At 42.7% G+C, this 23,721-nt stretch overlaps 1 protein-coding gene across 3 annotated transcripts in view; it reads left to right on the top strand.

The window, feature by feature from the left end:
• NCKAP1L (NCK associated protein 1 like) overlaps nt 1-21,858 on the top strand; it is a 37,442-nt gene extending 15,584 nt beyond the window's left edge. For all 3 annotated transcript variants that reach the window (XM_039862117.1, XM_039862116.1, XM_039862118.1), the window contains exons 17-31: nt 726-858; nt 1,146-1,265; nt 3,442-3,587; nt 3,885-4,016; nt 6,745-6,963; nt 8,427-8,557; nt 11,199-11,296; nt 11,425-11,518; nt 11,672-11,754; nt 12,051-12,131; nt 14,592-14,685; nt 15,600-15,716; nt 16,055-16,164; nt 17,970-18,059; nt 21,488-21,858. In XM_039862117.1, coding sequence (XP_039718051.1) covers nt 726-858; nt 1,146-1,265; nt 3,442-3,587; nt 3,885-4,016; nt 6,745-6,963; nt 8,427-8,557; nt 11,199-11,296; nt 11,425-11,518; nt 11,672-11,754; nt 12,051-12,131; nt 14,592-14,685; nt 15,600-15,716; nt 16,055-16,164; nt 17,970-18,059; nt 21,488-21,619 — 1,780 coding nt within the window. In that variant the 3' untranslated portion in view covers nt 21,620-21,858. The remainder of the gene's footprint in view (nt 1-725; nt 859-1,145; nt 1,266-3,441; nt 3,588-3,884; nt 4,017-6,744; nt 6,964-8,426; nt 8,558-11,198; nt 11,297-11,424; nt 11,519-11,671; nt 11,755-12,050; nt 12,132-14,591; nt 14,686-15,599; nt 15,717-16,054; nt 16,165-17,969; nt 18,060-21,487) is intronic.
• The last annotated feature ends 1,863 nt before the right edge of the window (nt 21,859-23,721 follow it).

The following is a 23,721-nucleotide window of genomic DNA, read 5'->3' as shown; positions in this document are numbered from 1 at the left end:
ACTTCCTTTCATTCTTGAGACATTGTGATTTGGAAAAGACATGCAAAACTTGGGGGCTTAGTGGGGAGAACTGAAAATAATTGAGAGGACTGGAGAATAGGGCCTTCGTAGAATAAAAATCAGTTTGTCTTCCTTAGTATCATTCAGCATTTATTAAATGACCACCGTTGTACGTAACTCTACTCTTTGAGGGGTCAAAAAACTACATAGTATGTTGTTTCTGTTCTCTATATTGAATATAGGTGGGGATGTATAACATCCACATATGAAAGGGACATCAACATAATACTGGCAGATGTAAGAACGTGTAAAAAGAGTTTATGATATTGAAAGGATACAGGATTGAGGAAAGATCAGCCTCATGAAATTAATCTGAGAAAGTTTTCTGGAGCCTGAATGTTCAATTTTAGGAGTAATATGAGTTAGCAGTACTGAAGGACTTCTATATTAGGGGGAATGGCCCAAATCATGCAAAGGTTCTGAGGAAGGAATAGCAAATTTTGTGCAAGGAAAGGGAAGAAGATTATCACTAAACTTCCCTAGGGTCCAGTATAAAAGTCTTAAGGGTAACATTTCTTGAGTTCCTGTCTACCTTAAGAATAGGAAACTTAAGAAGGGAGTGGTGAATATCAACAAATATTTGTTGAAAGAATGAATATTCTCTCCATTTAAAAGGGACTAGCTCCTAAACCTTGGTTTTAAGTCTCTTTCCCTTTTATCTTCAGCTTTCATCTCCGTACCTTTGAGAAGATGTTTGCTATGACCCTGGAGGAACCTACCATGTTGCGTTATGCCATTGCCTTCCCCCTGATTTGTGCTCACTTTGTCCACTGCACTCATGAGATGTGCCCAGAGGAAGTGAGTACTCTGAGCTCCAAACTCTGTCATCTCTCTAATCACATCTCTTTTCTATTCCCTCAAAACACAATTCTAAGGGTTTACTTTGATCCTGAGAAGGGCATTAACATAGGTATATGATATGAGTCCCTAAATGTCTCAGTTTTGTGTAAACTGTGTCCTCCCTCTGGTTCTCAGATTCTTCTGTAGAAGGAGTGGGTAGCTCAGGCCAGGGGAGCAGAGCAGTATTATGAAGAAGTGGCTGTCTTGAGGGTGATAATTTTTTCTATGATTCCTCTTTTCCAAAGTACCCCCATCTGAAGAACCATGGCCTTCATCACTGCAACTCCTTCCTGGAAGAGCTGGCTAAGCAGACCAGTAACTGTGTCCTGGAGATCTGCGCTGAGCAGCGAAACTTGAGTGAGCAGGTAGGCTCAGTCCTCTGTTTGTTTTCTCTTTGCCATCCTTCAGTGCCTACCTGTTTATCTACCTTTGTCTTCCTCTCAAATGCCCAGTTCTCTAAACCCTTTCTCTTAAGTAGGGCTAGAGCTTTCGTGTACTTGAGTTTATGGCAGGATTCTTTTCTTAGTATGGTCCCTTAAGTCTTTACTCCTTTAGAACTAGATAGAGGTGTCTAAAAATACTTATTTGAACAGCTGCACTCTAACAAAATCTGTGCTCTCATTTGAAGAGTTCTGAGAGATGAGTTAACTTTCTAGTTTACTTCTCCTCTTCTCACTGCCCTGTGTACACAGTATTAGGACAGTGGCCCCCAGATCACCTGTCTTTTCTCACCTTTCTGTCTATCTGCATCTTAATCCGTGGCTGTCTGAACATTTTTAGGCACCTCCCCTGTGTTTATCCTCAAGCCTGCTTTCTTGTTTTTGTCTTCCACGCCCCTCCCCTTTTTTGACTGACTCACAGCACCTGGTCATGATTAGCTCAACCTAAATTTCAGAAAATTCGAAAATGAGGAAATTGTTCTGCTGTTGCCCTGGAGTCTTTTAGGTTACTCAGATTAACTCGCCCCTTCCTGGATTTGAGTCAGGCTTTGAAGCAACTTTGGTAGACAGGGAGCCTGGTTGTGTCTGTGTGCGTGTGTGTATACAAACGCATAGTTATATTATTACTTAACCTTTCCATTTCCTCATACGTGAAGTGGGGATAAAATAGTTTTTTTTTCATAGAGGTATCATAAAGATTAAATAAAATAAAGTACGTTATGTATTTGGTATATAACTCAATAGATGTTAGGTATTATATTACTTATTTGGTACTTACTGGGTGCTAAGCTGGGTTTTGGGATAGGATCCCAGAAAGAAGGTACACAGTCTCTGCCTTAAACTGGGAATGTCCCAGTTTAAGGGAAAAAAGAGTACAAACACATGTGTGGAAGACACTTAAATAATGTAAGGAAGATATGCAAATGAGTACAATTATGGGTATATTCATCACTCGGTTTGAATATCTACTACGTGCAAGGGACACAGTTAGAAATTTGCTCAGTGCTGAATCATGGATGACTAGAACATGATGTCCATAACTGTTTTCACACACACCAGAAGTTTTGCAAACAAATGAGTATTGGTCCCTCCAAAATTATCATTTTGAATAAATAATTAGTGATGTTGCCATTACTAATGGAGTTATACTTTTGGCACTACTTTCAGAATCTACCACAGACACTTTAGCATAATTTCAAGGGTGACACATCTCTGTCCATTAAGTTAGACTTGACTTTTTTGAAACAGTAAGAGTTTGTACTTAAAAAAACAAAGTGTGACTATAAAGTAACACCATCAGTTTTCTCGTGGCTCTTATGCTGCTCAAAGAGTAATTCCAAATGAGGAGTTTCCAGACATGCTCTGCACATACTCAGCAGCATTTGACTAAAAGGAGAGAATTCCAAGGTGATTACCTTAAAGGAGATAACCTGAATATATAAGTCTACTTTAGATTTTCTGTATGGCTAACTGGGGTATATCAATGAAGAGAAGAGATGCAGTATTGATGTTTAAAGTAACTAACAAGAAATATATCTTATCTAAGAAAGAGAGAGAGAGAGAGAGAGAGAGAGAGAGAGAAAAACAAAGAAGTAGAAAGAGAGTGCTGGCCACATTGTGAGCTCTTAGTCTTCGACAGGCTGTGGTAGTGTGGTTAACTGTCTCCACAGGACCAAATATTAAGGAATGCAGCAGATGAGATAGTTGTTCAATACCAGCAAAAAAAAATAACTGTCTTTCCAGGCTGGAAGACCCTAGAAAGTGCAGTGGGTTGGAGCTCTTAGATCTTACTCTTTTTACTTGATTTTTTCCATCAGGAAAGATTCTCTTTTAGGATGTGGGTGGGAGATTGATGATCTGATCCCTGAAAGACATTGCCACCTTGAGACTTTGAGCCTAAACATGGAGAGATATTTAATAAAAACTAAAAGAGGTGAGCACTTTGCAAATATACCCCCATTACAGAAGGAGATGCTGGAAGGGAGAAGAGAGAAAGGCAGAAAGAAAAAAGAACAGAAAATAATGAAGGAACGTTAGGTGGGCTACTCAGCAGTTTTAGGAACAATCTCATTTCTCCATTCACTTGTGTTTGTTTCTAAAGCTTCTACCTAAGCACTGTGCCACAACCATTAGCAAGGCCAAGAACAAGAAAATCATGAAGCAGAGGCAGACTCCCAGAAAAGGAGAGCCTGAGAGGGACAAGCCAGGAGCTGAGAGTCACAGGAAGAACCGCAGCATTGTCACCAAGTGAGGATCTGGGCCAACTGGGCACTGCATCAAAGAAGGGAGATCAGGGAAGACAGAAGGTGATACAGCAAAAGAATGCAGAATTGGTGGTGGGGAATGACAGATATGGAAAAGCACTTAAATGTGAATTTTCTACGTTACTTTTATAGTCAGTATCAACTTGTACCGTTTAGGCTGAGTGTTTCTGGAAGATAAAAGGGGTCCAAGGGTCATGGGCCTGACAAATCCTTTCCAGATAATAGCAGGCAGTGCCAGACCTATAATCAAGGCTCATTTTACTTTCTCAATTTTACCCAGCATGGACAAGCTACATGTAAACTTGACAGAACTGGCACTGACAATGAACCATGTACACAGCTTCTCTGTATTTGAACACACTATCTTCCCTTCCGAGTATCTCAGCAGCCATCTGGAGGCCAGACTCAACAGGTATCACTCTTTCTTTGTCTTCTACGTTTGTATAGTATGGTCAGTCTCAAATTTGGGTTCCATTAGATTCATCGTGGCAGTCATGCTACACCCTGGAGATTTTGATGCAGTCAATCTGGCATAGGTTCCCAAGCATGTTTATTAAAAACAAATAAATAAAGAACTCCAAACCTTTACAGGTGGTTTTGATGAATAACCAGAGTTGATCACCACTGGTTTAGTAGGATGAGCAGAGCCTTTGCAGTCAGCAGAACTGTGTTGAGATACTGGCCATTAGCTAAGACACTGGAGCAGGTTATTCGACTTGTTTAGGCTTTAGTTTCCTACCCTATGAAGTAAGGATAATGATAGATATATAAGGATATAGATAGATAATTGAGAATTACCTGTAAACAAGCATTGGTAGAAAATTAAAGATTCTAATGAGACAGTTCCTGGCAGAGATAGGCCTTGATAATATAGATTCACTTCCCTCCACTTTGTCCGTCATTCCATTGCCCCCAAAGTAGAAGAAACGTTCCTTATACTGGAGTTGGGTACTATAGGCAGCAATCAGGGGAATGAGGGGAAGAATTATAGTGAATAATCTTCTAGTCTTCTATGTTTTCTTTTGAAATATGTAGTATATTCACTACATATTTCATTCATTCAACAAATATTTATTGAACAGCTACTTTGTGTGTCAGCAGTGTTCTAGAAGCTGTTAATACAGCAGTATACAAAACAGATAAAAATCTCTACCCCCCCCCATTAAGCTTATCTTCTGAGAGAGATAGATGAACAAAATAAGGTAGAATAGATGATAGATTAGATAGTGATAAGTGCTAAGCAGAAAAATAAAGTAGAAAGGGAGATAGGAAGTGTGTGTGGTGTGTTGTCATTTTATATGGGTGGCCAAGGAAGGCTTGCTTGAGAAAGTGATGTTTGAGTAAGCTCCTGAAAGAAGTGAGGAAGCCAAGCATGTGACTGTCTGGGGAAAGAATATCTGAAGCAGAGGAAACAGCAAGTGCAAAGGCTCTGAGGTGGGAGCACGCCTGGTATGTTCAGGGGACATGGAGGGGACCATTGTGGATGGAACAGAATGAGCCATGGTAGGATGTGAGGTGAGAGAGGCTGGAGGAGTGGCATACTGTCCAGATGCTTCTCTGTCATTGTAGGGAATAGCTCTTATTCTGAGGGAATGGGGAACCTTGGTAGGGTTTGAGTGGAGCAGTACAAGATTTGACTCAGTATTTCAATAAGATCACTCTGGCTGCACTATAGGGGCAAGGACAGAAATAGGGAGAAGTTAAGAGTCTGTGTTTTGATTGTAGGAGATACAGATTTATTTTTCAATTAGGTTTTTGCTTTGGTGTCAGTAAAATTTGATTTTATTCTGTACACATTAGCTATATGGAAGGGAGTATCTCAGGTGCATACACAACATCAAGATGAGGACAAGTTGATAACTGTCCATGTATAAACCTTCAGAAGCTGGCAGTGGTTTCTAGGCCCTAGAGTAGCATGGGTGTGATATTATAGTTTTCCCTGCATATCCCTAATATTTTCTTCACTGACATCACTTTTCCTAATGCCCTCGGGTTGGCCTAGAGGTTTGGCCTCAGTGAAAATTCTAAAATAGATTAGGCCTGCCCCCAGTCTGTCCCTTTCATATTATTTTCCCTCAAGTGGTAGCTCCTCTCTTTTTTTTTTTCCTCTAGGGAGCAGGCCCGTTAGTTCTCTTCCTCTCCCCTGTCCCTAAGCATTTTGTCAAAAACAAACAAAAAACTCCCCAAACATCTGTGGCTTTAGGAAGACTCTCATGCATATTAAGATGCAAATGACTGACAAAAGCTTTGACAAAGCGGGATGTTCTTCTTTTCCTACTGTTTACCTTTTAATGAGGAAAAAAGCCTTAGGTCAAAGGGCTGACTGAATTCTCAGGTTCCTGGGGAAGGTATTTTGGAAGAAGATGGGAGTCCAGTGGGGAGAGGTGATCCTGTGTGTCCCTAAAATAATACAGTAAGTCCTCACTTAACATAGTTGATAGGTTCTGTGACTTTAAGTGAAACAAAATATAACAAAACCAATTTTACCATATAAACAAGAGTTAAGTTTCTGTGGCAGCTCATCAATGTTATAACAGGACAACATTATTTGAAGACCTTCTGTACAGTGTGAACAGTTATCCCACCTTCTCTAGGGTTGGCCATAGCTACATGCCAGCCAGCTGTGATCTCCATCAGCTCTGGTGTCTCATGGCTACTAGGGACTGAACTGCACTTCCAAGATTTCTAGGTGTGGTTTTCCATTTCTGACAGTGGTTGGAACTAATTTTTTCCAAGGAGAAAAGACAAATATCAGCCCTGAGAATGCAGGTGGTGTGACCCCTCAGGTAGAGTTAGATGGTATTTGGGAGCCCAGGTCTTTTAACACTTGAACTAATTTCTCCAGAGGAGGCAGAAGAGCATAGCGGTTAGGAATCAAATGTTATTGGACTCAAGTCCCAGCTCTGCCACTTGCCAGCTGTGTGGTCTTCACAGATAGCCAGTGACTTACTAGCTCTGTCTCAGTCTTTTCATCCATAAAATGTGGATAATAATTGTACCTACCTTATTGGATTGCTATGAGGTTTAAATGAGATAATGCATGTAGTAAATTCATCACGCAGCATCTGGAACACAGTGAAATGCAATAACTCTTACTATATTTCTCATTTATCGTTGTAATTATGATTTTTGTCACTTAGAGCCATTGTGTGGCTGGCTGGCTACAACGCCACGACCCAGGAAATTGCAAGACCTTCTGAGCTATTGGCAGGAGTCAAAGCGTACATCAGTTTCATACAGTCACTGGCCCAGTTTTTGGGTGCGGATGTTTCCCGAGTCATCCGCAATGCCCTCCTGCAGCAGACACAGCCGCTGGACTCGTGTGGGGAGCAGACTATCACCACTTTTTACACAAATTGGTCAGTGTTGCTTATCCTCACTCTGCCTTACCTCTTTGTTAGCACTTTTCCCTTTACACAGCAGGACTTCGGTTCAGGCATTTTAATTCCCAGGGTCACAGACCTCCAAAGGGAGGCTCTGAGGCTCTTTTCAGCTTGAGGATTGGAGCAATAAGCTGGGGCAAACCAGATCCCCTTCTGTCCTCCATGAGGTTTCTTTCTAATCTTCTATGTAACATCCACTGACCTACTCTGTAGCAATTTGACCTTTTTTCTCTTAATCTCCAGTTTTTAATCTTCCTTTTCTGGATTCTAACTGTTTTAATTTCAAAAGATCTCTTTCTGGTTTCCTTGTTTCTCTTTGTGCCCAGCGTCTTCCTTTGAAAACCATTCTAATACCATCTCTCTGGAATATTATCTCTTCATCCCCAGACAAGACCATGTCTCTAGTAGATTGTTCTTAATAGGGAAGGGGCCTCCCCCAAACCAGAGAAGGTAGCAATTAGCAATATTTCCTTTGAGATTTAAGAATGGAAAGGAGCCTGATTCCTACCTCTTCAAGCCACTGGGTGGCGCTCTTAATCCAATATCAGCTCAGCAGGAGACAGGCTGCAAAGAATCCCCTGAGTAGGGGGAAAGACAGACAAGGTTTGCAAATGCAGATGCCAACAGGGATCTGGAAGGTTAAGTAATGGGTGTTGTGGGCTAGGTGGGAACTTCAGGTAGTAAGAGAGGGCATGCCTCTTTGGAAGAGGCAGCTTAGCTCTACTTGATTGCTGACCCACTAAATCTTTATTTTTAATGTAAAATCTCAGTTTCAAAAATTTAACAACTAATTCAAATTTGAAAAATCACTGGGTTTGGCCCACCATGGTTAGCTTGTGACTTCTGTAAGACCTAAGCCCAGAGCTAGTGCCCAGGTGAGTGGCGTGGGTTGGCCAAGCCTTCCTCTGCTGACACTTGCTGGAGGCCTTCTCAACTTGTCCAGAGGTCCAGAGAGAATATTTGGAGACTGGATGACCAGTGTTCACGGGGCTTCTCTCTATCCAGGAGATTTGACTTGAGATTCACTTCCAGGATCCTAGGTCCTCAGTCTAACATCCTCATTGGAGAGGTTGAGGCTAAGTATATTTCACAGGAGCCCAATTAGTAGGAACTTTTTTCTTGTCATCTTGGGCTTGTCTAACATAATAGAGAAAGGACAAGGGTGAGGGAAGTCTAGTAGTAGGAGGAGAGTAGGGGCCGAAGGAAGGGAGTGCAGGCCATTACATGTGACAGCCCAGCGAAATACCCTGCAGATTAGAGTCAAAGTGGAATTACGTTCCTGCTAATTGTTTTTGAGGCAATGGTTGGGGTGTTAGAGTGTTGTACTGTCTTCTCCCCACGCCAGCCTTTGGTGGAGCCTCTGTTCCTGAGCCCAGTGGTAGTGGTAGGGAGAAGGGACTGAACGTTAATCTTTTGTGCTTTTTTGGCCAACTCTGTAGGTACCTAGAAAGTCTGCTTAGACAGGCGAGCAGTGGGACCATCATCCTCTCCCCAGCCATGCAGGCCTTCATCAGCCTTCCCAGAGAAGGGGAACAAAACTTCAGCGCAGAGGAGTTCTCTGACATCTCTGGTGAGCCCAGGGTCTGGTCTCCTTGTCAAGGAGCTGAGCCTTTCCCCTCAATACAACATTTCAGCCTATGGATTCCGTCTAAATTCTCCTAGTTTCTCAGAAGCTCATTCTACACTCTCCTCAGCATCTCTGCTAGATTCCACTTTAGGGGCAACAAAAAGAGATTTTGAGTGAGACCCAGAATTGAGGAGTGGCCTGGGGGTTGAAGGTGGAGAGGGAAAAAAAGGAGAGTTAGGAGTTAGGTAGGGGCACTCAAGTCACTGAAAGGATTTATTCTTCAAAGGATAGGAAATGATTATTTTCCATTTCCACAAAGAATAAGAGTGGGACATATAATGAAAGGTAAAGGATAAATGTAAAGAGGACATTCCCATTCTTGGAATTATTAAACAGTGGTCTGATATTGTGGCATCTTTTTTCTTAGGGATAAATTTTAGAGCCTTAGCTAGTGCTTAGATTACTGATATTTAATGATAATGAGATAATAGATGGCCTTTATTGTGGGCTAAGTTCTCAATGTCCTCATGTATTAACTCATTTAATCTTCAAAAGAGCTTTGAGGTAGATACTCTTATTATCCCCATTTTATAGATGAGAACGCTGAGACAGAGTTGCTAAGAAGTTTGTCTAAGGTTACACATTTATAAATGATAGAATTGGGATTTCAGCTCAGGGCAGTCAAATTCCAGAAGCTGGGTACTTTAATGTACTGCTGCTTCCCAGTGTATAGAAGTGCTTTTGTATCTCAAGAGGGCCAAGTAAGTACTGTGTAGTGAATGAGTTGGGAAGTCATTCTCTTTTTAAAGAGGACTTTGAGCCAAAACCCTTTTTTGTAGATTCGTTTTACTGACTGACTGGCTGATGGACTCTCCTACTACTTTCCCCTTCCTTTTGCTTCCATATTAATCATGGATGCTTCATGGTATCTAGGACAGGAAGGAGATGCTTCCCCTTCCTTGAGGGCGTTATGAAAATCAGAGTACACAGTTCTGTTTTCTAGCTCTGCCTTTTTCCTACCCTCATTCTGACTCTATCAGTAAGCTGACCCTACTCTTCATCTGCTAGAGGTTTCAGATGTCCCCTTCTCATCAACTCCACCCACAGACTGTAGGCAGCATCTAAAATCAGCTTTAGGTCTTGCTGACAACTGACAAGCAGCAGGAGGTAATGCTGATTCCCCCTTCTACCACCCTCCCCCCAATTTCTCTGGGTTACCATGGTGATGGGGCAATGCTACTACAAAAATAGATAGATGAAAAGAGGAGGATGCCCTAGGGTTACTAGCCTGGAGAAGAGAAGACTAGAGTGAGGAGGTTTGGCAGATCCAATTCTCTTCTCTGTTGGCTCCAGAAAATGCAATTCAGCCCCTTTTCCCCTTTATCAGTCATTTTAGCATTATCTAAGTTGACTATCTAGGAAATCCTTTTCTAGTTCTCAGCTTAATCTTCCTACTGTAAACAGGTGACCGTAAAAATGTATTACTCTGGACAAAGCTCTGTGTCAATTGCTGTGACCTGTTCTACATCTTCTGTCATTGGTGGAGGTCAACTGGTACTGCCCTCAAAAACTCGGACATGGAGCCTTGATTTTCTTTTTCTTCTGATCTCGTATTAGCTTTCTTTACTGGTCTCTTATTGCTTCTGGTCTTTTACGGTTTTCTCTGCTGGGAGGGACCATAATCAAAGATCAGAGCTAGAGCTCCTGTCTGTCTGAATTTGTCATTAGTGTTTCTAACATGGGATTTCCCCAGGCAGTTTTTTTTTTTGATTTGCAAAGGGCTGGAAGCAGTCTGGGTAGGGAGGGATAAGGCACTGGGGCAGACTGGAGGAAAGAGGATTTAGGGGAAAAAGCAATTGGGACTCTGGGGATATGTGTTGATTATGAATAAAGAAAAAAGTAGCTTATGGAGGCGAAAACTTGGACTGTGAGGCATTAAATAAGGGAAGTGGAGGGAGGAACATAGAAAAAGCCAGACCTTAGATAAGAAACTAGTTGTGGCATCTGCTGGGACACAGGAAGGGGCAATAAGGCATTGTGCTAGGTTTCTGGTACCAGCTTTTGACTTGGTTAAGTGACCTTGGATGAGCACTTAACACCCCCTTGTCTGTTAAACCACATACCTCAGAGGGCTGTTAAAACTATTATCATAAAAATCCTTTATTCATACATATATTTATAGTGTTCTATGTTTTTTATAATGTATCTTATTTATTCTTATATCAACTCTGTGAGATATTCAGGACAGATATTAATTTCTTCGTTTTACAGAGAAGTAAACTGAGGCTCAGAGAGGGTCTTATACCTAATAAAGCTACTACAGCTGGTCTAGCGAGAGTAAAACCCAGATACCACATAAAAGGACTTGAGAAAGTAGAGATTCTTATAAAAATGTAAAATAAATAGTTATCATTTGTGGTAAGTCTTGGTGTGAGTACCAGTGAGGGGAGAGAGTAAATCGTCCTACAGGTAGGCCATACCTATCACCTGAATGCAAGATATCAAGTCACTTTTGTTCTCCAACTTCCTACTTCCTTTCCTTGCTGAAAAAACATTTTAAATGTTCAAATTAATCCCCTTGCTGTTATGCAAATGCTCCAGTGCCCTTTGAGTCCCACCTGGGACATCTGTAACTCTATTCCAGAGATGCGGGCCTTGGCCGAACTCTTGGGGCCTTATGGCATGAAGTTCCTGAGTGAAAACCTAATGTGGCATGTGACCTCTCAGATTGTGGAACTGAAGGTACAGTGAAAGCAAGCCCCGGGCAAAAAGTTTAGCCTCAGGGGAAGAGGGTTAGGAGTATAGACTGGGGACAGATGTACCATGGGTCTCATCTCTTCCTTCTTAATGTCTCTATGTCCTGGCTGCAGAAGTTGGTGGTGGAAAACATGGACGTACTTGTTCAGATCCGATCAAATTTTGGCAAAGCGGACTTGATGGCGTCTCTGCTGCCCCAGCTGATGGGTAAGCACTTCCCCTAAACGGAGAAGGAACTGTGGGAAAAGCAATGTGGATGACAAGGGTTTTGAGGGACCTGGGGGCTGGGCTGGGTCTGAAGCAGCAAAGCCATCACTATCCTCATATGTTCTCTTCTCTAACACTTGTCTTTCTCCTCAGGGGCTGATAACGTGCTGAAGCGCATGACCATCATTGGAGTTATCCTCAGTTTTAGGGCCATGGCTCAAGAGGGACTTCGGGAGGTAACTTGGGGGAGAGGGGACTGTTACAGAATTAAAGATACCTCCGTGGGTAGGGAAATTATGAGAAGTTGTAGAAAGAGTTGGTGAGCATCGAGGAGAACGGAGCTTAATTGAAAGAAGTCCTGAAAGATCTCTGGGGATAAATTAGCCAAGGAAACCTAGAGGCATGAGAAGAGGGGTGGGAAGCTGGCTAGGTTCTTATTTAAGCTGAGGCCCCCTTTTCTGCTTTGTTTTCACCTATCTTTGAAGGCACTGGCCACTGTTCTGTGGATTCATTTATCTTCTCTTTCCTCCAGGTTTTCTCCTCCCACTGCCCATTTCTTATGGGTCCCATTGAGTGCCTGAAGGAGTTTGTCACTCCAGACACAGACATCAAGGTATGGGGGAGTGCAAAGTAGAATCCAATTAGGAGATTTGTTGGAAAAGGATGTAGGTAGCTAGGATCTTGCAAGGGAGAGAGGGCTCTGAAGAATACTGTAGGGAGAAGAGCCAGGAAAACACTGGAGGAGAGTTTGTGATGAGAGACAGAGGCATTGGTCAGACAAATATTCTTGGGGAGAGAGGGCAGAGTTGGGGCAACATGGGGGAATGAAGAGAAGTGGGAGCCTGGGAGACCCTGTTTGGGTCTGGGGAAACATAATTGGAGGGAGAGGGGTAAGCGTTAGGACAGTATTTGTAAGTTTTCTAAGTTTACCTAGATGCGCACACAAGTCCCCTCTTTAATAAGTTGCTTAGATACTTTTTGTAAAAAGATTTGTTCCTTTCATTTTCACCTACCCTGCCTGCCCTCAGAGTTTCCTTTCTTTCTCTGGCCTTTTCTTCCTCCCAGTTTTGAAACTTTCTGGTTCTTCTGTCTGTTTCACCTGCCACAGGCCCCATTTACTACAGAGATGGAGAAAGAGGGGCTTTTGTAGGCACCCCAAGTTAAACATCCATTCCTTCCCTCCCCTACTTTTCATTATCTTGTCTTTTGAATCACTTGGAACAAACAAGTATGTTATGCCGGAAATACATCTGAAGGCTGGGAACAAGGGCCTTCAAATGCACAGAACAGGCTACTTCTCTTATTGATTCTTTTAATAGAGGGAGATCTGTAATAAGAGGCGACTGACTAGCAGGAAAACTTAAAGTCAGATGTTAAGAAAAATGTTCTTACCTTGAGATCAAGAGTTGTGAAATATCCTCTTCTGTCTGTGTAAAATCAGCTGAGAGTCAAGTGGTCATGGGAGCCATGAGGGGGCGATGTTCCACTGAGATGGCTGCCCCTTTCAACTAGTCATCATTTTACAATGAGCCTAGGTTTCTGGCAGCTGCTGATGTTGGGGCTGAATGCTGTAGCATGTCAGGCGCTTGTCTAGCTGATATCCCCAAGTTTTAGGCTCTGCCTGACTGTTAAAATAAGCAGGTATAGGTGGAGGAGAGGTGGATGGCCTATCCATTGGAGATTCTGTTACTACCTCAGAGGCGTGAGAAGATTAGGATAAGAGAAAATAAGACCCCTTCAATAATCCCTTTCTTCCTCCAAAAACTACAGATCATGAGCCAGGGTCCCTGATCTCCCAGTTCATGCCCATGGTTGCCACAGGCAGGGTCATCTAGTTAGTAGGAAATTTAAATAAAGGGCAGAACAGAATGTGGTTAAGGTTTGCCTTCTGTGTGGAGTACCACATGCAAAGAGTGTACATATTGTTATGTTTGTGGGGTTCTTTGCATACAATACTCTACGTAGTTGTTTACTACTGAAACAGTTATCCTTATTCTGTCAGAATATTTTAAAGTCTTTTTTTTTTTTTAATCTCAAAAGGGGTCTAAGGACTTGGTGTGGGTGTGGGTGGGGCTTGGGGCTATATCCTAGGAACCTGATTCTAAGTACAATGAGGAATTCAGATATCAATCAATAAGTATTAATTGAGTGCTTCTATGTGCTTAGCATTGTGTTAAAAACTAGAGAAGATAAAAAGAAATGCAAAGTTCCTAGTTTTGAGATAAAGGAAAAGGAGGAAAAAGAGTAATGTTTATTGGTCTTTTAGTGACTCTGTTAGTCCCCAGGGTAGCTGCTTCACATGTGTAGTCTAATTCAATCTTCACTACAACTCTGTGAGGTAAGTACTGTTATCCTGGTTTTGTAGGTGAGAAAACTAAGGCTCAAATACTTTAAGTAACTTTATCCAAGGTCACACATTTAATAAGTGGTGGTGCTAGGATTTAAATCCAGAACTTCTCACTCCAAAGCCTTTTTCTCCCTTCTTCAGGCCATGAGGTTTAAAAAAATTATAATCTAGTTGGTGAGGTAAGCCATATGTCTCACCTCCTATCTGAAAAGATAACTGAAGTTACTAGATGCTGTGTGTGATCAGTGCTAAGTCAGTGGTACCAATTTAAGGAGGGAGTTATGAGTTTGGGCTGAAGTAATCAGGGAGGGCTTCACAGAGCATACAAGATTTGCATTAAGCCTCAAGGGATGGGTGTCACCTAGCTATAAGTAGAGGAGAAGAAAGGACACTTTGAAAGAGGGAAGCACATGACCAAAGTATGGAAGTATGGAAGTAAGTTATAGTTTGGAGAGTGCATAATTACCCTGGCTGCATTGACTTTCGGTGTGTTTTGGCAAATAAGGTTGAGAAAGTAAATTTGTAGTCCGGAGTATGTGAATGCCAAGCTAAAGCATTTGGTTTTTTTTCCTCTGAATGTTAGAGAGAGCTATGAAAGAAATACCTAGACAAGGTGATAGTACACCAAAGTTTAAAATCTGTGATCTAGGAATCCTGATTACCTGTAGCTTCTGCCATGCGCTTCTCTCCGGGGAATCGTCTCCAGGATATGTTCTTCTTTACCAGGTGACCCTGAGTGTCTTTGAGCTGGCATCTGCTGCAGGAGTGGGCTGTGACATTGACCCGACCTTGGTGGCTGCCATCGCTAATCTGAAAGCTGGTAAAATTGGAGAAAGGGCTCAAGGGATGGCTTGCGCCATATTTTTAGGTGGGAAAATATCAATGTCAAAGAAGCCTTTTGTTTGGGATTGTGAATTCAGGGGACATAAACTGGGAGCTAAGGAAAGACTTAAAGTGTGGTCCCTAACCCCCACAAAATACTTACACAGGTAATTTAGATTTCTAGTAAGATTCCAACCAGTTAACCTGTCAATCAACTGAAAAGTATTAAGTGAGAATCTGTTTGATGCTCAGCAAGTGCTCAAAAGAATTTACAATCTGATTGGGGAAATAAGATTAATGCAAATGAAACAATGAGAGAACAATACACTAGTAGTATATGATTTCATGCTGAGTTGTGTGGTGCAGCATTTGAGTTCCCCCAGAGCGATCTTGTGTTCTCTCCTCCCATATAATCACCTTGACACTATTCATTTCTTCCCCAGGTCTCAAACTTGTCTATCATATTTTCCATTACACATTTCCTCTGATTAGCACATTCATACTTATACACACACACAGAATAGGATAGAACCAAAGGGCTGGTATTAAGCTCTTTCAAAATTGCCAGATGGGCCCTCCCTCTTCTATCTTGGTTTTGGTGAGACTCCCTTCTCTCTTTCCTGCCTCTCCACCCCATCGCAGGTGACAGAGTGTCCTCAGACTGCTTGTCAGCACAGCCCTTCACTAAAAGCTCTGCTCGGTCACCAGAGGAGGCCTCCAGGACTCAGGTCCCTCACTATAAGTGGAGGCTAGTCCTGTCCCTGTCAGCAATAATGACTTCCCTGTGGTGCTTTATAAACTGTTTTTACAGATACTTTCTCAAGCAATCCTCACAGTAATTCTGTGAAGTAAGACTCCTATAGAAGATAACTCCTGTTTGCTGACCTTACTTTTCCTTTTTTCTTCTTATAGATACTTCATCCTCTGAGGAGGAATATAAGGTGGCCTGCCTGCTTTTGATCTTTCTTGCAGTTTCCCTCCCACTCCTTGCAACAGACCCTTCTTCCTTCTATTGCATTGAGAAGGATGGTAAGTAAGGAATAGGTTTGAGGAACAAGTGCTATTTAGGTTACTGTCCTGGTATAGGGAGATGGAACAGAGATATTTCTTTATCTGGAAAATACAGACTTCTGACTTAGGTGTAAAGTTCTGTTTCACTTGAGACACTTGAGAATGAATTACCCATACAATTCAATTCCAGTGAAATTTCATAGGAATATACTTCTCCTCATCCCCAAATGCCTCTAAGTCCTTTGGATATCAAATAGGGGTGGCCCAGCCTGAAAAAATAAGAACTTACCAGCTGGGGTCAGCCTGGAGTGACTCACTTTATTTTGTTTCTCTCCCTTCTATCAATAATAAACTAGGTTACAACAACAATATTCACTGCTTGACCAAAGCCATCATCCAGGTGTCTGCTGCTCTCTTTACACTCTACAACAAGAACATTGAAACTCACCTCAAGGAATTTCTGGTGGTGAGTAGGTCTAGGTGATAAGGAAGAAGGTCGCAAAGTCTGGTGAGAATTGGTTTGACTTAAATCCATAGACAGTTATTGTTGAGCAGCCCTTGGAGTCTAACCTCTCGCCTAATTCATTAAGTAGTGAGAGGCAGAAATTTCTTCTAAATTCCCTGACATCTGGTATTTCAGCCTCTGCCCAAAATACTTGGAAAGAGCATTGGACTAAGAGTCAGAAAATCAGAGTTCTAGTTCTGGATCTGCCACTAAGAAGTTGTGTGACATATGAAAAACCAAACTTTTGGGGACTCAGTCTTTCTATTTATTAAATAGGGTGATTAAACTGATTCACTACCCTGGTGTCATTAGAATGTCCAGAGGAGCTTGTTCAATACATATTCTTGATCCTTATACCAGATCTACTGAATATCCTAGGGTGAGTCCAGGCCTGTTTTTAATAAGGTCTCCATGGGATCTGATGCACAATAAAGTTGGAGAGACACTGAGTTTTACAATCTATAAGGCTCTTTCCAACTCTAAGACTGACAAAAAGTCAAACTTTTTTCAAATTCTCAAACTTTAGCATCAATCAGAATCACTTAGAGAATTTCTGAATCAGTGGATTAGAGGGAGGCTGGAAAATTTGCATTTCCAATAAGTTCCCCTGTGATGTTGATGTTGCTCATCCTAGGATCTCACTCTGAGACTCTCTGGGTCTAGATTTCTAGGGACTGGTGCTTATAACCAGGCGGCTGATTCTATTGTAGGTTATGTCCAATTTGTTTGAAAAAAAAAAAAAAGCATTTTAAAAAAATTTTAGCCCAAGTTTGACTGCATGTAACTATCAACATTGATTTTAGCTTTGCCTCTGGAAAAACATAGACTAAGTAATCTTTCTATTGTCAAAAGAGGCCCAGAATTTTCTATTCTAAATCCTCTGCAGAGGAATCCCCTCCATATACTTCTGAGACATGGTCCATTACCTGCTGCCTGCTTGAGCATTTTCAGCAATAGAGAGCTTATTCCTTTGCAAAGCATGATCCTGATTTAAGAAGTAGAGCCTCACCTGTCTCCTTTCAGTAAGAAACACAGTAGATTATATTCTCTTGGGAATCATACCATTGTCTTGAGAAGTACATATCAGGGACTTAGAAGCTTAGTGAGTGGGTTTCTATTTAAACTGGGACAGCCAGTCAGACAGAATGGGCTCTGAGCATCTTAGATATAAAGAAGACTCATACCAGATCTCTAAGATGGGGTGAGGGGAGAATTTTCTGCCCTTCTTTCCCTTTTTATCTTCTTTGTTTGCTAAATGGGCCTGGGATACAATTAATCACATTTCTTCCTCCCTCTTTGATTTGTTGGGGACCTGGAGGTGAATGGAGAGGACAGCTATTCGGGAGTGAACAGGAGGAGAATACCAAGAGCATTGTGTCTGAATCAGAGGCCTAGCTCTGTCTCTAGGCCGGTGGGGAGTCAGCAGTAAACTGCCTGATGATAGTGGTGTCTGGAGGCTGCCTAGGAAAAGATATTAATCTTCTGGCATACAGTATTGCCTGCCTTTGTTCTAGGTTCTTTCCTTGCCCCTGTAACCTCTCCCCCAGCACCCCTGGCAACCTCCTGTTGTCTGCACTGGCTGGTTTACAGGCAGTGTGCATCTCTGAAACCTAGAGGATTTGCCACTTTTTCACCCTAAGCATCCAGGAACATCCCAGCACTTCTTAACTTTCCTCCTTGATTTTTCCTTAACTGCATGTAGCCTGAGGCTGCCCAACTCTGACCTCCATAAAAATCTGCTTTCCTTACAAACTCTTCCATTACAGGTGGCCTCTGTTAGCCTCTTACAGCTGGGCCAGGAGACTGACAAGATTAAAACCAGAAATCGGGAATCCATTTCTCTGCTCATGCGCTTGGTATGTATCTCTTTTAAGTTGGTCTGGGGAATGAGAGAGGGAGGGCTAGAGGGAGACTCCTCTTTAGGGTCTTTGGGTCCCTGCCATTGTCATCACCCAAAAGCATTAACTAAGAACTTAATTCCTCCTGACCTCCTGAATCTAGTCCTCACATTCTGGTTAACATTTTAGACTTGCCCTGTAATCTCAAGGTAGAGTGTTCAAGGACTTCTCTGTAGGACAAGGCCTTCCTGGCCCCTTTTCCTGCGATGTTCTTGAGTCTGACCTGTTAGGGCAGCTGTGTCCCTTTTCCATAACTACCTGTCCAGTACATGTTTGGTTTTACTTGACTACTTCCTACTACTGTATTTCTTGTTCATAAGAGTACTATAAATAGGGTGCTGAATAGCACAGAGGAGGGAAGGATTTTAGATGGAAAGCTGTAAGGCAGAGAACCAGGCGGCCATGCTTCAGGAAGCTCCTGCTATCTCTTCTCTGCTCTTCCTAAGTTGTGGGCTTTTTCCTACTTGGGCAGAAAGTTCTGGGAACTGTAATTTCAGTTAATTAGAAAAAATCTTTTCCTCATGACCCTGTTTCCCTCCTTGACACACTTACTCTTTTGCTCTAAAAGTCTGATTCTCTCGGTTCGTACTGTATTTAGACATGGACCAAGGGGCTCCTGCCCTGGGCCCTGTGTTTAAGAGGCCCTCCTCTGGTCTGTGGGCGAGGAGATGCCCACCTACAGCTTGTGCCCCACCTCGAAGCCCAACTAAATATTTCTGGGACCTCAGAATTCTCTGCCAAGCAGCTCCAGCCCACTTGTAGGGCTTGTGTGGAACTTCTTTCCTAAGTCCATCCTACCAAGGCAGACTGCTGCTGGAGGATAAGCCTCTAGTTCCCAAGGAATGTATGGTTAGAGCTTAGCTGTGCAGCTAGGAAGTCTACATGTGTATACAAAACCCTTCAAACAGGGGCTGGTTCCCACTGCCCTGTTCTGGTGGAGAGCTCTGAGGAGTCTAAGAATTCTTAATTCAAACCTGGCTTTCCATAACATTATAAAGGTATATTGTGAAGGTTGAAAGATAGAACATAAGAATTTATTTGAGTTATTTAGTCATATGGAATGTGGGCCTCCATTTCGACTCTTGGCCCAGGATCACAAATATTAGGGGCAGGCATGCCTGGGACTTCCTCCTGGGTCTCCTTTAAATACATAGGCACTGAGTAGTATCTGTGTCTTAATTTCTCCTAGGTTGGGCTGATTTAGGATTATGACAGAGAAGAGGAGAGAACGGACATAAGGGTGTGTCGGGGTGTGGGTGTGATGAGGCGTGAGAGGGCAGAGGAGGCAAATGGCAAATGCCTGTAGAGTGCTGGACAGAGAGCACAGTCATTGGAGCAGCATGACCTTGGGCAAGTTAATTACCTTTGTGAAAAGCTGATTCTTTATCCATAAAAGTGGGCAATAATCCTTGTGATAACAGTGGTTAGGATTCATGAGATTGTATACGTGAAAGTGCCTAGTACATAATAGATGCTCAACAAATGTTAGTTCCCTCTCTCTGCTCTTCATTTTGTTTTCTGGGTGGTTAGGCATGCCTCTTCACTTCCGTAGGCAGCGTTCTCTTCTGTAAGGTTGGAGGTGATTCTGTATTGCCACACAGCCCTGCCACCTCCTTCTGCTTTGCTTCTCTGCCCCACAACAAAATGTGAGAAGGTGTCTGCTCCTTGTGGCATCGCAGCGAGGCCTGCAGAGTGGCTGGAACAGAGCTAGGATCAGGCGTTTTTTGTTGCAGAGAGAGACAGAGGGACTAGCTGCTGCAAAGTAATTTAAATGCAAATGTTTCCACAGAGAAATTGGAAATGACTGAAGGGGAAAGAGCTGTATTCTGAGTTAAGAGGCTACTCATGTAGCCCCAAATCCTGGCCAGGCACTTAACTTCCTGGGGTCTTTCTCTCTTGGCTATTAAGCCTGGGCAATGCCCACCCCCAGTGTTGCCAGCCTGTTCCTGGTGTGGGTTTCACAGGGGAAGGAGATGACTCATAGGATCGTGGAATCTTAGATGTCAGAATGAGGCCAGAACCTGGCAATTTGTCCAGTCCTTATAATTCATAGGTGAGGAAACCGAGGACAGGGAGGGAAAGATGATATTCAAGGTCTCCCCCAAAATACATGGGCAGATCTGAGACTAGAACCCAGGTTTCTTGGCCTTCACTCTAGGGCTGCTTCCACTACTATGAATCTTCTTCAGTTAGGATCCCTGTTATTTTCTGTGCTTAATGGAGCAAAGAATAGGAAGTCTTGGGCCAGTGGATTCTTCTTGAAGCTGTCACTCATTTTCCTATACCTGAGGGTTATATGTATCCTGGAGAAGAGATCTTATCTCTCTCCTGGCTTAAGGTTTGAAAGTCTTGCCTAGCAAAAAATTATTTCCGTTATCCGACCTGAGATCAGAGCTACGGTTTTACTGGCAGATTTCCTTGCCTTCGGCCTGTAGCATCTGCTCTTCTGAGGCTGCGTGTATTGTGTACATGTTTGAGAATAGCAGAATCTTACAAATTTTAAAACCTGAAAGGACTTCAGAGAGAGAAACATGTTAGAGTAGATAAGGTAAGTTTTCTTTTCTGAGTGAATTTTCAGGACTTGTAACACCAGCCATATTGGGGAGGGCCCATCTGTGTGAATTGCCAGAGGATATGGGACACTTCTCTCCAGAGTGTGTGTTTTGGTCCTAAACCTCTTGATGAAAAGAGTACCAAAGGAAATACACCCTGTTCCTTCCTCAGGGATGGGGACCTTCCAGCCCAATGCTATGTCGTGTTGTTCTTGGCTAACACGCCCCGCCTCAGTCTGATCCAGGCATCTTGATCTATCTTTCTGTTTGGCTGTAGGGGGCTGCTGGGATTACCACGACACATAGGCTTCTAATTAAACTAATTAATCATGCCTGCTCCTTTATGCAGCATCTTTACTGTTCCACAAGCACTGTACTGAGGGAGGGAGGACAAGAGGACCCATGTGGATTCCAGGCCCCTCTTTCTCGGCCTGAAGTGGTGATTGTTTGTTTCTCTGCCAAGCTTTGTCATTAGCACTTTTATTCATCCTTACCTGCATCTGTGCCGCCCACCCACATATGATTTAGCATCCAGAACAGGAGAGAATGGGATTTTTTTTCTGCTACAAGGGAAGTGATTCTTTCCTGCCTTTAGCTTCTGAGCCTCTCATAACTCTGAGGTGGGGGAAGGGGGCCATTATAATGGAGCCTGAGAGGCCACATTGCTTTCCTAGAGCTAAATCAAATGGGGAGGAAGGGGAGTGTGATTTGAAACCCTGTTCACTTGTAACTCTGAGGGCTTCAGAGGGCCGAGGGGACAGAATAAGGAGGAACAGGGTGTCACAGAGGTATGCCCTACTTGAAGTTCTCATCTCTTGGCCCCTTCTCTTCTAGGTGGTAGAGGAGTCCTCCTTCCTGACCCTAGACATGCTGGAGTCCTGTTTCCCTTATGTCCTGCTTCGAAATGCCTATCGGGAGGTATCCCGGGCCTTCCACCTGAACCGAGTGCCAGCCAGTACCCACTGAAGGACCCTTTGGACCTATCTAAACCCATGCCATCCTGGAAGCTGTGGCCATTTTCTGAAGGGGTGGGAATGGGGTGGGGGTCTGGAGCCAGAGCTGATGAACAGGCATATGGAGGAATAGTCCAGTGCTGAGAAATCACAGAAAAGTGGGGCAGGCTTGGAGGATGGAGGACAGTTTATGGAAAAAGGGGAATGGGGCCATGTGTGTGAATTTTTACAATAAAAAAATTGAGTGACATACAAATATGTTTTCTATGTTCTTGTGACTAGAGCTTGAGCTCTGACTGGCATGGGTTTCTCCGACCTTCATCACTATTCTAGGATAATGCTGGCGGACAGAGATGATCAATCATCATATTAAACCATAATGAGCTTATAATCCTCCCACTGGAGCTGCTATTGTCTCCTGCACATTCATTAGGACGATTACCTCCTCTCTTCCTTTTCCAGATGTGTTCAGCAAGCATTCCGCCTGCTCCTACTATAAAATTCTAGCAAAGGAACCCCTTTTATTCCATTGTGGGGGCTCTTTCAGGAGTCATGGGTCTCATTCTCTGCCTCCAGCTCTACTGCCTGCAGTGGCAATGAGGAAGTGCTCTTGAGAGATTTTCACTGCCCCAAACCACATCTCGGGGGTAACAAGTAAGTTCTCTCATCTCTTTAATCTTAACCTTCCCGCTTTTTCTCTGACATCACCACAACCTAGAGCAGAGGGTCAGTCTAGGTAATTCTAAGGCACAAGACAACTAATTGGACAAGAGTCGTACAGGTTTCTCTCCCGGATTATTTTGGGGTACTATTCCTCCTATCTGGAAGGACTACTTTAACCCAAATCCCCTTGTCATCCTGGGTACAGCCGTTGCTCCAGGCAGGGATTTCTCTTCTAGATCTGAAATTTCATAGATCTCATTAGGTTATAGGGCCCTGAGTGTGGGTATACTTGAGGGAGTACAAACTGTTTCAACTTAGCCCTTTTCTGTACTAATTAGAATTTCAAGTGTCACAAAGCCTGGGGCGTTCAAGATAGCACTAAACTAGGTTTAGTTAACTCCATGGCAGGAAACAGTGGCCTCCATCCATCACTTCTGTGCACCCACTGCCAGGAAGGTTGCAGCAACAGATCATATATGTCACAGGTTTAAAGTGGTTCGAATGGGCAAACATAATTAACTACGTGATTGATCAGGGTCATGTCCACACTTTCACCATAAAAGGGAAGCAATTGTTGGTTTTCAGCAAAACCGTTGGCCTTCATTAAAGCTATCTGATAGCTGTTCTTGGATTCTGTGTATGTGTGTTTGATCTTAATTTCTAGAGACGTAGGCTTAGTCAATACTTTTTAAACTTGGCACCCATACCCAGTACACAGTTTTTTCTTAGCAACAATTGTCTGCTCTTTGGGATAGAAGCAACAGAGAATCCTGCTTCATGCATCAGCAAGTTGTCCTTCCTTGCTATGAAAAGGAAATTATGTTCTAAGGAGTGATTCAGGGTCAGGTCTACTGCGGGCAAAGCCGATGAGGAACAGAGGTTCAGAAACACCTGAACAACTACTCTTAAACACTTATATCTCTGCTGGGATCATCATCTTGAGGAGATGGAGACCCCTTTTCCATCTATATGTGAAACTGCTTAAGAGGAGCCTCCTAGAGCACAGAAGACAAGTTGCATTAGGGGAATAGAGAGTAGACATAATACCTTCCATTTTTTTTAAATTAAAAATTTTGAGATAGTTAATCCAATAAACAAATGCAGAGAGATCTTGTTATCTTTACCAGTTTCTCTCAAAGGTAACATCTTGCAAAACGATAGTATACTATCATAACTAGGATATTGACATTGATACAATCTGATTTTATTTAGATTTCCCCAGTTTTACTATACTTATTTCTCTGCATGTATGTATTTAGTTCTGTACAGCTATCACATGTAGGTTCGTGTATCTGCCACCTCAGTCAAGATAGAGAACAGTTCCCTCGCCACAAGGATCCCTCATGCTACCTTTTTAATAACCACACCCATTTCCCTCCTACAACCTTCTATTCCTTCCCAAACCCTGGTAACACAAATCTGTTCTTCGTCTCTAAAATTTTGTATTATTTT

Source organism: Pteropus medius, unplaced genomic scaffold, assembly GCF_902729225.1.
Source record: "Pteropus medius unplaced genomic scaffold, Ma_sr-lr_union100, whole genome shotgun sequence".
NCBI classification, from domain to species: domain Eukaryota; kingdom Metazoa; phylum Chordata; class Mammalia; order Chiroptera; family Pteropodidae; genus Pteropus; species Pteropus medius.
This window is presented reverse-complemented; position numbering and strand designations above follow the sequence as displayed.